The sequence below is a fragment of the Dama dama genome, chromosome 19 (genome assembly GCF_033118175.1).
Source record: "Dama dama isolate Ldn47 chromosome 19, ASM3311817v1, whole genome shotgun sequence".
NCBI lineage: Eukaryota > Metazoa > Chordata > Mammalia > Artiodactyla > Cervidae > Dama > Dama dama.
Genome location: NC_083699.1, coordinates 66,913,041 through 66,926,404, shown reverse-complemented (window position 1 = coordinate 66,926,404; position 13,364 = coordinate 66,913,041). Strand labels below are relative to the sequence as shown.

Below are 13,364 nucleotides of genomic sequence, written 5' to 3'. Positions count from 1 at the left end.
AGTAGGTATTAGAGTGTCTTCATTTCCCAGCTGAGGAGCTGGGGAGGGGAGAGGCTGAGGGATACCACCAGAGTGTACCAGGCCTGGTTCTTTCTCAGTTCTCAGAGCTGCGGGTGTGGACCTTGACTTTGAGGCACTCTGCTTTTATCTGTCTGCTGGTCTCAGGGTGAGAGGCCGTGGTGACCCAGGGTCAGTGCCAGGACCTTGCAGTGCCCTGTGCCACACGGCTATGGTGAGCCGTGGCGTAAGCATGAGGAGGCTGTGTTTCTACATAGAGTCAGAAGTCTCTTTGAACTTGTATGGCTAAGTGTCATTAAACCACACGTGTCAATAATGATAAATGTTTAAAAATCAATTAAAATTTTCTTTTTTATAGTGTTTTTAAACTCAAGAGATGCTGCTATAGATTTGTATCTTGTGTAAAGTGAACTGACAAGTGTGCTGTAGTTTATGAGCATAAATGGGGAGATAAGTAATAGATCTATTCAGACTTGAGAGGTGCCCAGGAAAAGAAGAGACTTTTCCTAATAAAGATACTTTCATTAAAGTGGGAGTATTCATCTGGAATCATCAGAGAATGGTATAGAATTCGCCTGTCTTTAGGGTGAGTAGGTGCTGCAAGGTATCAATAACTTGTTTGCTTAGAGGTACATTTTTGTCCTATTCAGAAAAGTGTTGAACCTAGCAAGCCTAGGGGGTGGGACTCCATGATGAAGGGAATCGCTGTATTTGATAGACTAAAAAATATCAATTATGGTGGGATGCATCTCTATTTCAGAGATGTTAAAAAGTGAAGAAAAAGTGACTCTTAGAATAAATAGGAGGTAGTTCATGTTCAGTGCCACTGACTGCTGAGAAGAGAAAGTATGTCTCTGAGGGTGTGGTCACATATAAAGCATGGAAGTGAGAGGGGAAGGATAGAGGCAGGAATACATAAAGATGGGAGGAGGAGGAAGGTGGAAGCCCAGAGCAGGTAGAGTCAGCAGCAGGTGTGGCAGCAGCACTATGGAGCAGATGTTCTCACAGCGGCGAGGAGAGGGGAATAGTCTTAGAGGATCAGCGAGAAAGGGGAGGAGGCGGGCCACTGCAGGGGCATGACAGACAGCGTCCCGCTGGTTCAGCAGGAACCCTGGGGTCACTGTAAAGCAGTCCCTTAAGGGTTGATGCGCGTGGGTAGTGGGCCTCTGAGGTAGTCCTAACTCAGTTATGTGTGAGGAAACTGAGACTCAGATTGGCTGAGCAGTCAGCTGTAAGTGTCGGGGTCGAGGTCTGAGCCAGGCTCTGGGTGATCCTAAAGGTCGGCTTTTTAATTTAATGTGAAATGTGTTTCTCTGGTAGCCTGCTGTGTGTCTCTTACTCAGCATAATGCTGTTGAAGAGATAAGTCTTTGTGGAAGAATTAAGCTTTTTTTTTGCTTCAAATGATTTGAGGGCTATATTTTGGTTATTTGGTATTTTTTCCAGTTTTACTGAGATGTAATTGACATACATTACTATATAGTTTTAAGATGTACAGGATAATGGCCTGATTTATATATATTGTAAAGTGATTACTGTAGTAACTTTAGTTAGCACCCATCGTCTCACAAAGATATAATAAAAAGCAATGAAAAAAAATGTTTTTCCTTGTAATGAGAACTCTTAGGATTTACTCCAATAACTTTCATATATACCATATAGCAATGTTAACTGTAGTTATCATGTTATACATTTCTGTATTTTTAAAAGAAGTTTTGTTTTATTATTAAAACTGGTAGTTTGGGTATAGTTGTAGATTATGAGATCAGTCACTAAAAGTCAGATTAGGTTAAGTGCTAAATTGGAAAGTCCTGCTTTTCTTTAGTTTTATGATTTATTATTTATATGTATTAAGATTTAGGGAAGATAAGTTATAAGCATTATACAAATTTATGATTATAATTATTATAAATTTTCTCCCTTTTATAGAAAACATAGCTCTGCTGGCAGAAACAGCTTTGAGATTCCTGGAATTAGTACAGTTGAAAAATCTCAATATGGAAAATGACCCAAATAGTGAAGAAATAGATGAAGTTACACACCCCAATGGAAATTATGACACAGGTAGTATGATTTTTCTCTTCTGAATTTTCTGTTAATTTATAACGAATTGCTGTTACTTAGAATGTGAACTTGCAGCAAACTCTCTTTTATAATTCTAATGTAAAATGAAAGAATACCAGATGTATAGAGGAAAGGATTCCTATTGTTTGACTGTTCTCTTCTACTCGTTCTTTTGCATTGTTATCTAGCCAGAAAATGACCAACCTGTCACCACAGATTCTCACCTCAGTAGTTTTTCAGCCAGAATTGATTTGTGTCAACAGCAAAGCTAGCTGAATTATACAATAATTATAGGATAAAGGAAAAAGCATTGACAACACCATAGCTAAGGAATCTAAGCCTTTCCTACTTATATGAGTATATTCTGACATATACTCAGTCATAAACTATTTATTTCATACTACCTATGATTCTTGTATCAAAACCCATACCTTTTATCATAAAGGAACAATGTAATGGGGAAGTCTGTAAGGTCTGTCCCTGGCTCACGTTTCTCTACATCCATACAGCTTTTTAACAGGCTTTTAGTTAATGTTTATTGTGTTAAATATTTGTAAGTCAAATAATATACTAAAATGTTTTCTAAGATATTTCTAGTTCAGAAAAACTAAAGAAATCTACTTTTCAGATGGGGCAACAGTGGAAACAGTGGCAGACTTTATTTTTTCGGGCTCCAAAATCACTGCAGTTGGTGATTGCAGTCATGAAATTAAAAGACGCTTATTCCTTGGAAGGAAAGTTATGACCAACCTAGACAGTATTAAAAAGCAGAGATATTACTTTGTCAACAAAGGTCTGTCTAGTCATGGCTATGGTTTTTCCAATAGTCATGTATAGATGTGAGAGTTGGACTATAAAGAAAGCTGAGCGCCGAAGAATTGATGCTTTTGAACTGTAGTGTTGGAGAAGACGCTTGAGAGTCCCTTGGACTGCAAGGAGATCCAACCAGTCCATCCTAAAGGAGATCAGTCCTGGGTGTTCATTGGAAGGACTGATGTTGAAGCTGAAATCCAATACCTTGGCCACCTGATGCGAAGAGCTGACTCATTGGAAAAGACCCTGATGACGGGAAAGACTGAGGGCAGGAGGAGAAGGGGATGACAGAGGATAAGATGGTTGGATGGCATCACCGACTCGATGGATATGAGTTTGAGTAAACTCCAGGAGTTGGTGATGGACAGGGAGGCCTGGTGTGCTTCGGTCCACAGGGTTGCAAAGAGTTGGACACGACTGAGCAACTGAACTGAAGATGGCTATAGTGTCTCATTTACTTGTTAAATGGATCATTTTATGCAACAAATATTATTTGGAATTGAAGACACTGGAATAATTTTAAACTTATGAAATAATGTATCAGAAAGGAAATTCTCAGAATTACTTGGAAAATAATACTGTTGTACATCCTATAAGCATGTAATTGGACTGTTTATTTTTTAAAAAATATTTATTTGGCTGCATTGGGCCTTAGTTAGGGCACTTGGAATTTTCATTGTGTCATTGGGACCTTTCATGCTGGTGCACGGGCACTCTAGTTGTTGAGCATGGGCTTAGTTGCTCCAGGGCATGTAGGATTTTAGTTCCCTGACTAGGGTTCAAACCCACGCCCCCTGCATTGCAAGGTGAATTCTTAACCCCTGGACCACCAGGAGGGAGAAGGCAGTGGCACCCCACTCCAGTACTCTTGCCTGGAGAATCCCAGGGATGGGGGAGCCTGGTAGGCTACAGTCCATCGGGTCGCTTAGAGTCGGACACGACTGAGCGACTTCACTTTCATGCATTGGAGAAGGAAATGGCAACCCACTCCAGTGTTCTTGCCTAGAGAATCCCAGGGACGGGGGAGCCTGGTGGGCTGCTGTCTATGGGGTCACACAGAGTCGGACACGACTGAAGCAACTTAGCAGCAGCAGCAGGACCACCAGCAAAAGTCCTTGGACGTTTTAAGTAATGAAGTTAGGCAATAAAACTTTTGGGGAGTTAATCTAAAGTTTTTCTTAACGTGAATATAGAATTGTGTCTTTCAGACCACCTTCTCGCTTGACAGTGGCTGCACCAGAAGTGGGCTCTGCCTTCATTCATTTAGTCAGTATAACTGTTAAATGAGCTTTGCATAAGGCAGTTTATGTGCTTGCTGTGAACATTTAGGGATATGGTGGTAAGTGAGACAGAAGAGATCCCTGCTCTCTTGAGACTGTTTTAGTAAGGGGAAGACAACCAACTACCTAAATAAATGAATGAAAAAGGTAGGGTGGGTAGGAGATAAGATCAGAGAAGGAGGTGGTGGCCAGATCATGTGAAGTCTTGTCAGGACTTGCAGTATGTTTTCTGGCTTTCTAAACTGTAATTAACCAACACCTGTACCATCAGATTATATCCTGACCAGTCTTAAGTGGTTTTACTTCCCTAGGTCAATCTTATTGGACAGTATCTTTCTCTGGTGCTTCCCCATAGTTTTTTTCTTGGAGCCTCATAAATAGAGCTAGTAAATAGTGAGATAGTAACCATGCTTGTAGCATCTGCTTATTACTATGTTTTTCAATCTATGTTTCATTTTTCCAGCTATCCTTCAAAGCTTTGAGTAGTGGAAAAACTTAGTGATTGTAGGTTTTCCGTGGTGGCTTCTGTAATCATTCTGTTTCCTCCAAGGATTGAGAAAGACTGGGTCTATATGTTTGGAGGAAAGAAAATTGATCACATTTTTCTTTTTTCTTTTTTTAGAGCTCCAAGCCTTACATGAAATGGTCCAGCAGAAAGTTGTCACTTTGCTAAGTGACCCTGAAAATATCGTGAAACAAACCTTAATGGAAAATGGGATAACACGGTTGTGTGTATTCTTTGGACGTCAGAAAGCCAATGATGTTTTGTTATCACACATGATCACTTTCCTGAATGATAAAAATGATTGGCATCTGCGTGGAGCTTTTTTTGATAGTATAGTTGGTATGTTTTTGTTTGTTTTTAAATTTATCTTTAAGATTTGGATTATCTTCTCAAACAGATAACTTCCATGCAGTCTGAAAGGTGATAGTACTACCAGAATTCATTAATAAGGAAATGAATTCCTGGTATTTCTGTCCTTCATGCTTCTGGGTGATGGAAATATCCTAGCTGATCAAGAGATTGATACGTGCATATAAAGGGATACCATGTAGTCATTAAAAAGTATGTTTTGAAGGAATATTTAATGACCTGGGAAAGTACCATGAAATATTACTAAAGTGACTGAACTCAGTTGAGTATAGGTAATAATAATAACAAATGATATATTAAAAAGGCTGAATATACTAAGTTGTAAGCAGTGATTATCTCTGGGGCTGGGATTACAGGTAATTGGGTTTTTTTTTTTTTTTTTCCTTTTTTCCATATTTGTCAAATTTTCTATAGTAAACATGCATCACTTTTGCAATCAGAAAATAACAAAGTATAGTTATGATTGAAAATCAGTCTAATTAGGAAGCTTAGAGGCTTTGCTTTTTGTAAAACCAAAAATTTTTGAAGAATTGGTCGACTTTTTTCCCACTATTTTTTTAAAATGTTTGAATTCTTAATTTTCAGATTTATCTAAAGAAGAGAAATAATCTTGTATTTTATCTGCATATGATTCCTGTTGCATTTAGATTCAAAATTAGAAAGAAATCAACTTATTTTGAGTAGATTAAGTCATATTCTACACTAAGAGTTACTATTTTTCATTTTGGAGTAGTAACTGATCATTTTCCACCTGATTGTACTGACCTTTTCAATTTTAGGTTTGTTATTTATGAAATATTATATGCTAAAGCCATATTATTACAATTACCCACTAACTCTTTATATATCATTTTATACATGATTGTAAAACTTGTCTATTAACTCAAAAAGCTTAAACACTCTTCTGCACACTGGGAAGCTTTGCAGGTATCCAGACTTTCTCATGTAGTAGCAGAAGCTGTGGGATTTATAGATTTTGATTTTCAGTAATCTGGGAAAGTAACTGATAAAAGGTTTGCTGTTGGATGTTTTTCCTGTAAAATAAAAATAGGAAAGAAACTCATTTAGCAATAGTATTCCTATTTCTGCTAATATTACTGTATAATGTTGTAGAAAAAAGGATACTTCCTACTTTTCAAAAGTCTTGAAATTACTGTTCTTGCTTGTTATAACTGGAGATTACTGTACCTCCTCTCTTCAGACCTTTCTAGTTTGTTTTTAACTTTTGCATTAGCTTATTGATTTATCTCAGCCTTCCGTCTTGGACTCCATCTAACTCAACTCCCGAACACAGTATGCTTTGCTTCTCACCTCTTTCTGTCTTGCTGTCTCCTTTAAGTAATCTTATTTTTATTTCTTTTCTTTGGAAAAGGTAATTCTTGAAACTTCATCTATTGGTCAATTCATGTAGATGTAAAAAAAACCGGATTTGTTGATTTATTTATTTTATTTTTGGGCTTTCTGTTTTTTATATGTTGGACAGTCTTTGTTGCTGCACTCGGGCTTCTTTAGTTGCAGCGAGCGAGGACTGCTCTTGTCGTGGAGCGTGGGCTTCTCATTGCTGGCTGCTCTTGTTGTGGAGCGTGGGCTTCTCATTGCCGTGGCTGCTCTTGTCGTGGAGCATGGGTTTCTCATTGCTGACTGCTCTTGTCGTGGAGCGCAAGCTCTGGGTGCATGGCTTCCGCAGTTGCAGCACACAGGCTCAGGAGTTGCGACTTCCAGGCGTTAGGGCGCGAGCTCAGTAGTGTGGTGCACGGGCTTAGCTGTTGCAGAGCATGTGGAATCTTCCCCTACCAGGGGTGGAACCCATGTCCCTTGTGCTTACTGCAAGGTGGAGTCTTACCCTCTGGACCACCAGGGAAGCCCCCATGTGTATTTTGAAGCACGGCCTTTATGTTCTTTTTTCTTTTGTTTTCATTTATTTATATTAGTTGGAGGCTAATTACTTTACAATATTGTCGTGGTTTTTGCCATACACTGATATGAATCAGCCATGGATTTACATGTGTTCCCCATCCTGAACCCCCCTCCCACCTCCCTCCCCATCCCATCTCTCTGGGTCATTGTAGTTATGGATCATCTTTTTTTACTTTTAAAGTAATTTTCATTTATTTTTTGTGTATAAAAGTTAATACATACTTGCTATAGAAAAATTGGACTTCCCATGTGGTACTAGTTGCAAGGAAGCTGCCTGCCAATGCAGGAGACATAAGAGATATGGATTTGATCCCTCAGTCACGATCCTGGAGGAGGGCCTGGCAACCCACTCCAGTATTCATGCCTGGAGAATCCCCATGGACAGAAGAGCCTGGCGGGCTACAGTCCACAGGGTTGCAAAGAGTCCGACACAACTTAGCACAGATGTAGAAAAATTGGAAGATCTAAAAACCTTAAAACAACTCCCCTCCAGTTCTCCAGCCCATGTACAGCCTCCGTTAAGGTTTTGTTTTTTCCCTTCCTCTGAGTCATCCTTGCCTCCTCTTTCCACCCATCATCCCATTCTGCCATATATGCTGTGAGGCATATGTTATGTACTGGCTAAGAGCGGCACTGTTTTTTTATTTTTTTAATTGAAGGGTAATTGCTTTACAGAATTTTGTTGTTTTCTGCTGAACATCAACATGAATCAGCCATAGGTATACATATGTCCCCTCCCTTTTGAACCTCCCTCCCGTCTCCCTCCTCATCCACCCCTCTAGGTTGACACAGAGCCCCTGTTTGAGTCCCCTGCATCATACAGCGAATTCCCATTGGCTGTCTATTTACATGTGGTAATGAAAGTTTGTTACTCTCCATACATCTCACTCTCTCCCCCCACTCCCCTACCCCATGTCTACAAGTCTGTTTTCTATGTCTGTTTCTCCATTGCTGCCCTACAAACAAATTGATCGATACCGTCTTTCTAGATTCCATATATATGCGTTAGTAAATTATATTTATCTTTCTCTTTTTGACTTACTTCACTCTGTATAATAGGCTCTAGTTTCATCCACCTCATTAGAACTGACTCAATAGCATTCCTTTTTATGGCTTAGTAATATTCCATTATCCCCCTTCCCCACCCACACCCCACAGCTGCTTTATCCATTCACCTGTTGATGGACATCTAGGTTGCTTCCATGTTCTAGCTATTGTAAATAGTGCTGCAATGAACACTGGGGTACATGTGTCTTTTTTCAATTTTGTTTTCCTCAGGGTATATGCCTAGGAGTGAGATTGCATCATATGGCGGAGCCTGGTGGGCTGCCATCTATGGGGTCGCATAGAGTCGGACACGACTGAAGTGACTTAGCAGCAGCTTAGCAGCATGGTGGTTTTATTTCTAGTTTTTCTAAGAAATCTCCACACCGTCTTCCATAGTGGCTATATCCTTTTACATTCCCACCAACAGTGCAAGAGCGTTCCCTTTTCTCCACACCCTCTGCAGCATTTATTGTTTGTAGACTTCTTGATGATGGCCATTCTGACCAGTGAGGTGATATCTTATTGTAGTTTTGATTTGAATTTCTCTAGTAATCACTTAGTCGTGTCTGACTCTTTGTGACCCCGTGGACTGTAGCCCACCAGGCCCCTCAGTCTGTGGAATTCTCTACGCAAGAATACTGGAGTAGGTTGCCATTCCCTCCTCCAGGAGGTTTTCCAGTCTAGGGATCAAACCTGGATCTTCTGCCTTACATGCAGATTCCTTACCATCTGAGCTACCAGGGGAAATAATAAGTGTGAGCGTCTGTTCATGTGTTGGCTGGCCATCTGTATGTCTTCTTTGGAGAAATCTCTGTTTAGATCTTTTCCCACTTTTTGATTGGGTTGTTTGTTTTTCTGGTTTTGACTTGTATGAGCCGCTTATATGTTTTGGAAATTAATTCTTTGTCAGTTGTTTCATTTGCTATTATTTTCTCCCACTCTGAGCATTGTCTTTTCACCTTGCTTATAGCTTCCTTTGTTGTGCAAAAGCTCTTAAGTTTATTTAGGTCCCACTTGTTTATTTTTGTTTTTGTTTCCATTACTCTAGGAGGTGGGTCATAGAAGGATCTTGCTTTGAGTTGGTTGCTCTTGAACACTTGCGTCGAGTTTGTAAGAGCAGCCATTCTTGACACTAGATTGCTAGGTTCAAGTCCTGGCTTTGTCACCTACTGGTTGTGGTTCTAGGGGAAATCATTTAATCTTCTGTACGCCTTTGTTTCCCTGCCTGTAAAATGAGGATAATAATATTAACTAACCCACTAGTTGTTTTGAAGATAAAATGAATTAACATGTGTAATAATGCCTAGCCCCTAAGAGCTCTGTATTATATTACTTTTCAGTCTTGTTATTTTTTACACCTTTATCTAGTAACATGTATATTCTGAATGTTCAGAATGTTCAGAATGTTCTTATGTTATTAAAAATTCTTTGAAACCATAATTTAACAAGTAGAAATATTATAGTTTTACCAAAATTTAATGAACTGTTCTTTTGAATATTTAAATTGTTTTTACTTTGGTCAACATATATGATACACATCTTTTCAGTTTAGTTGCTCAGTTGTGTCTGACTCTGCAACCCCATGGACTGCAGCATGCCAGGCCTCCCTGTCCATCATCAACTCCCAGAGTTTACCCAAATTCATGTCCATTGAGTCGGTGATGCCATCCAACCATCTCATCCTCTGTTGTCTGCTTCTCCTACTGCCTTCAATTATACACATAACCATTTAATATTTTCTGATTATTTTCTCAGGTTGGGAGTCAGAAATTTTAATTACTGAGTTCAATAATATGAGTATATTTTTAGAAATTGGCACATTTTGTAAGCTTTTCAAAGAGCTAATATCATTGTCTACTCTGGTGGGCATTGTTCAATAGTACTGCACAGCCTTCCAGTATGGAATAGGCTTCAGTTAGTCCTCGTTGGTAGCTTAAAGTGATGACTTGTTTTGATGTATATTTATTTGCTTATCATTGAAGGTGCAAAAAATTACTCATGTTGATTACTCGTTCATATTTCTTTGAAATAAAATAAAATAAAAATTCTGTGAATTTTTAATTTATTATTTTGGCTCCCATTTTTGGATGGTGTTATGCTTTTCTTATAATTTTTTTTGAGCCTTTTATATATACATTAAAAACAACATTTTATCACTTCTATGGCAAATAACCTTTTCTCAGATAACTTGACTATTATTTTTTAATGTCATTTAAAATAATTTTAGTGTTGTCAACTTATTTGATCTTTTCCTTCTTGATTTTTTTTTTTTTTTTTTTTTTTACTTTTGCACTTAAACCTTTTTCCATTCCAAAATTAGGTTAATTATACATTGGGTGCATGTCTTTTTTTTTGTATTAAAGCTTTATTTTTTTAATAGAAGTAAGAATCTGGCTTGCAATGCAGGAGACCTGGATTCGATCTCTGGGTTGGGAAGATCCCCTGGAGGAGGGTATGGCGACCCACTCTAGTATTCTTACCTGGAGAATCCCATGGACAGAGGAGCCTGGCGGGCTGCAGTCCATGGGGTTGCAGAGAGTTGGACGTGACTGAGTGACTAAGCACAACATAGCATGAACTGCTTAATTAGTCTTTATTTGGGGCTGTGGTATGAGGTGAAATCTCAGTTTTTCTCAGGAATGTAACCAATTTTCCCAACACTATTTACTAAACATTTCATTTATTTTCCATTTATTTGTGAAGCTTCTGCTATCATCAATTGCATGCATATATCTTTTAGGGTCACTTTTCTAGGTATCCTATTCCATTGATTTTTTTTTAAATTCAGTTCTCTACTCAATATTATACTCTTTATAGTTATATTTTAATTATTATATATTTATAAGCAACTTTAGTATCTGGTAGAATAAGCTCCCCAAATGTCAGTCTTCTTTTCCAAAATATTTTGGGCTATTATAGTTTGTTACACATTTTAGTTTGTAAAGTTTCTAAATATAATTCACTGGAATTTTAGACAGTGTTTTTTCTTTTACTACAGAAAACAATTCTAAAATTCTTTGTCCATTATAAGGGAAATATTTTTGCAAATTACTCAAAATATAAGAAATAATGTATGAAAGGCAGTAGTTGCACTTTCCAGAGGCGCTTACTCTGGTGTGTGGTTCTGGTTTGATATCTTGAGGTGACTATTGCTATCTTATATAGTATTTTCATATTATTCTTTTTAGGAGTATCAACTTTATACTTTATCTCTCAACTTTTTTCCACGCCAGATGAAGAGTTAACTCACTCATATCATAATCTGGTCCTTCTTGTCTTCTCTGTTTTGAGTTGTTGATCAGTATGTTCACGTGGTTGTTTTTGGTTTGTTGTTTTTATAACTTCAAATAATTCAGTTCTTTCTTAATTGGTCTTCTGATTTGGACTGCAAAGAATTTTGTGTTTCCCTTCTTCCCTTCCTTCATTCCTTTTTTATCATTTTCTTTCTTTCTGCTTCTTCTGTTTGTTGATACTTCAACTAACAATTGCGTTTTTATAGTTGATAATATTTAAATTCTGTAATCATAATGAAGTCTCTTCTGCTTGTATAGACTGATTCTGAAAATTCAAAATAATTTACATGAGTGTTTAAATTTTATTGACTTTAGAACCAAGTAGTGGACTGTATTTATAATTGCTCACCACAGTTCTTTTTTTTTTTTTTTCCATTTATTTTTATTAGTTGGAGGCTAATTACTTTACAGTATTGTAGTGGTTTTTGCCATACATTGACATGAATCAGCCATGGATTTACATGTGTTCCGCATCGCGATCCCCCCTCCCGCCCCCCATTCCATCCCTCTGGCTCTTCCCAGTGCACCAGCCCTGAGCACTTGTCTCATGCATGCAACCTGGGCTGGTGATCTGTTTCACCCTTGATAGTATACTTGTTTCAGTGCTATTCTCTCAGAACATCCCACCCTCGCCTTCTCCCACAGAGTTCAAAAGTCTGTTCTGTATTTCTGTGTCTCTTTTTCTGTTTCGCATATAGGGTTATCATTACCATCTTTTTAAATTCCATATATATGTGTTAGTATACTGTATTGGTGTTTATCTTTCTGGCTTACTTCAGTCTGTATAATGGGCTCCAGTTTCATCCATCTCATTAGAACTGATTCAAATGAATTCTTTTTAATGGCTGAGTGATATTCCATTGTGTGTATGTACCACAGCTTCCTCATCCATTTGTCTACTGATGGGCATCTAGGTTGCTTCCATGTCCTGGCTATTATAAATAGTGCTGCGATGAACATTGGGGTGCATGTGTCTCTTTCAGATCTAGTTTCCTCGGTGTGTATGCCCAGGAGTGGGATTGTTGGGTCATATGGCAGTTCTATTTCCAGTTTTTTAAGGAATCTCCACACTGTTCTCCATAGTGGCTGTACTAGTTCACATTCCCACAACAGTGTAAGAGGGTTCCCTTTTCTCCGCACCCTTTCCAGCATTTATTGCTTGTAGACTTTTGGATAGCAGCCATTCTGACTGGTGTGTAATGGTACCTCATTGTGGTTTTGATTTGCGTTTCTCTGATAATGAGTGATGCTGAGCATCTTTTCATGTGTTTGTTAGCCATCGGGATGTCTTTGGAGAAATGTCTGTTTAGTTCTTTGGCCCACTTTTTGATTGGGTCATTTATTTTTCTGGAATTGAGCTGTAGGAGTTGCTTGTATATTTTTGAGATTAATCCTTTGTTTCTTCGTTTGCTATTATTTTCTCCCACTCTGAGCATTGTCTTTTCACCTTGCTTATAGCTTCCTTTGTTGTGCAAAAGCTTTTAAGTTTCATTAGGTCTCATTTGTTTATTTTTGCTTTAATTTCCAATATTCTGGGAGGTGGGTCATAGAGGATCCTGCTGTGATTTATGTCAGACAGTGTTTTGCCTATGTTCTCCTCTAGGAGTTTTATAGTTTCTGGTCTTACATTTAGATCTTTAATCCATTTTGAGTTTATTTTTGTGTATGGTGTTAGAAAGTGTTCTAGTTTCATTCCTTTACAAGTGGTTGACCAGTTTTCCCAGCACCACTTGTTAAAGAGGTTGTCTTTTTTTCCATTGTATATTCTTGCCTCCTTTGTCGAGGATAAGGTGTCCATAGGTATGTGGATTTATCTCTGGGCTTTCTATTTTGTTCCATCAATCTATATTTCTGTCTTTGTGCCAGTACCATACTGTCTTGATGACTGTGGCTTTGTAGTAGAGCCTGAAATCAGGCAGGTTGATTCCTCCAGTTCCATTCTTCTTTCTCAAGATTACTTTGGCTATTTGAGGTTTTTTGTATTTCCATACAAATTGTGAAATTATTTGTTCTAGTTCTGTATACACCACATTAACAAATTGAAAGATAAAATCCATAT

General features: G+C 38.2%; 1 protein-coding gene across 4 annotated transcripts in view; it reads left to right on the top strand.

Annotated features, from left to right (window-relative positions):
- The window catches only part of PIK3R4 (phosphoinositide-3-kinase regulatory subunit 4), an 84,858-nt gene that overhangs the window by 15,580 nt on the left and 55,914 nt on the right, over positions 1-13,364 (top strand). For all 4 annotated transcript variants that reach the window (XM_061167300.1, XM_061167298.1, XM_061167299.1 and 1 more), the window contains exons 5-6: positions 1,947-2,081; positions 4,797-5,018. In XM_061167300.1, the coding sequence (XP_061023283.1) occupies positions 1,947-2,081; positions 4,797-5,018 (357 nt within the window). The remainder of the gene's footprint in view (positions 1-1,946; positions 2,082-4,796; positions 5,019-13,364) is intronic.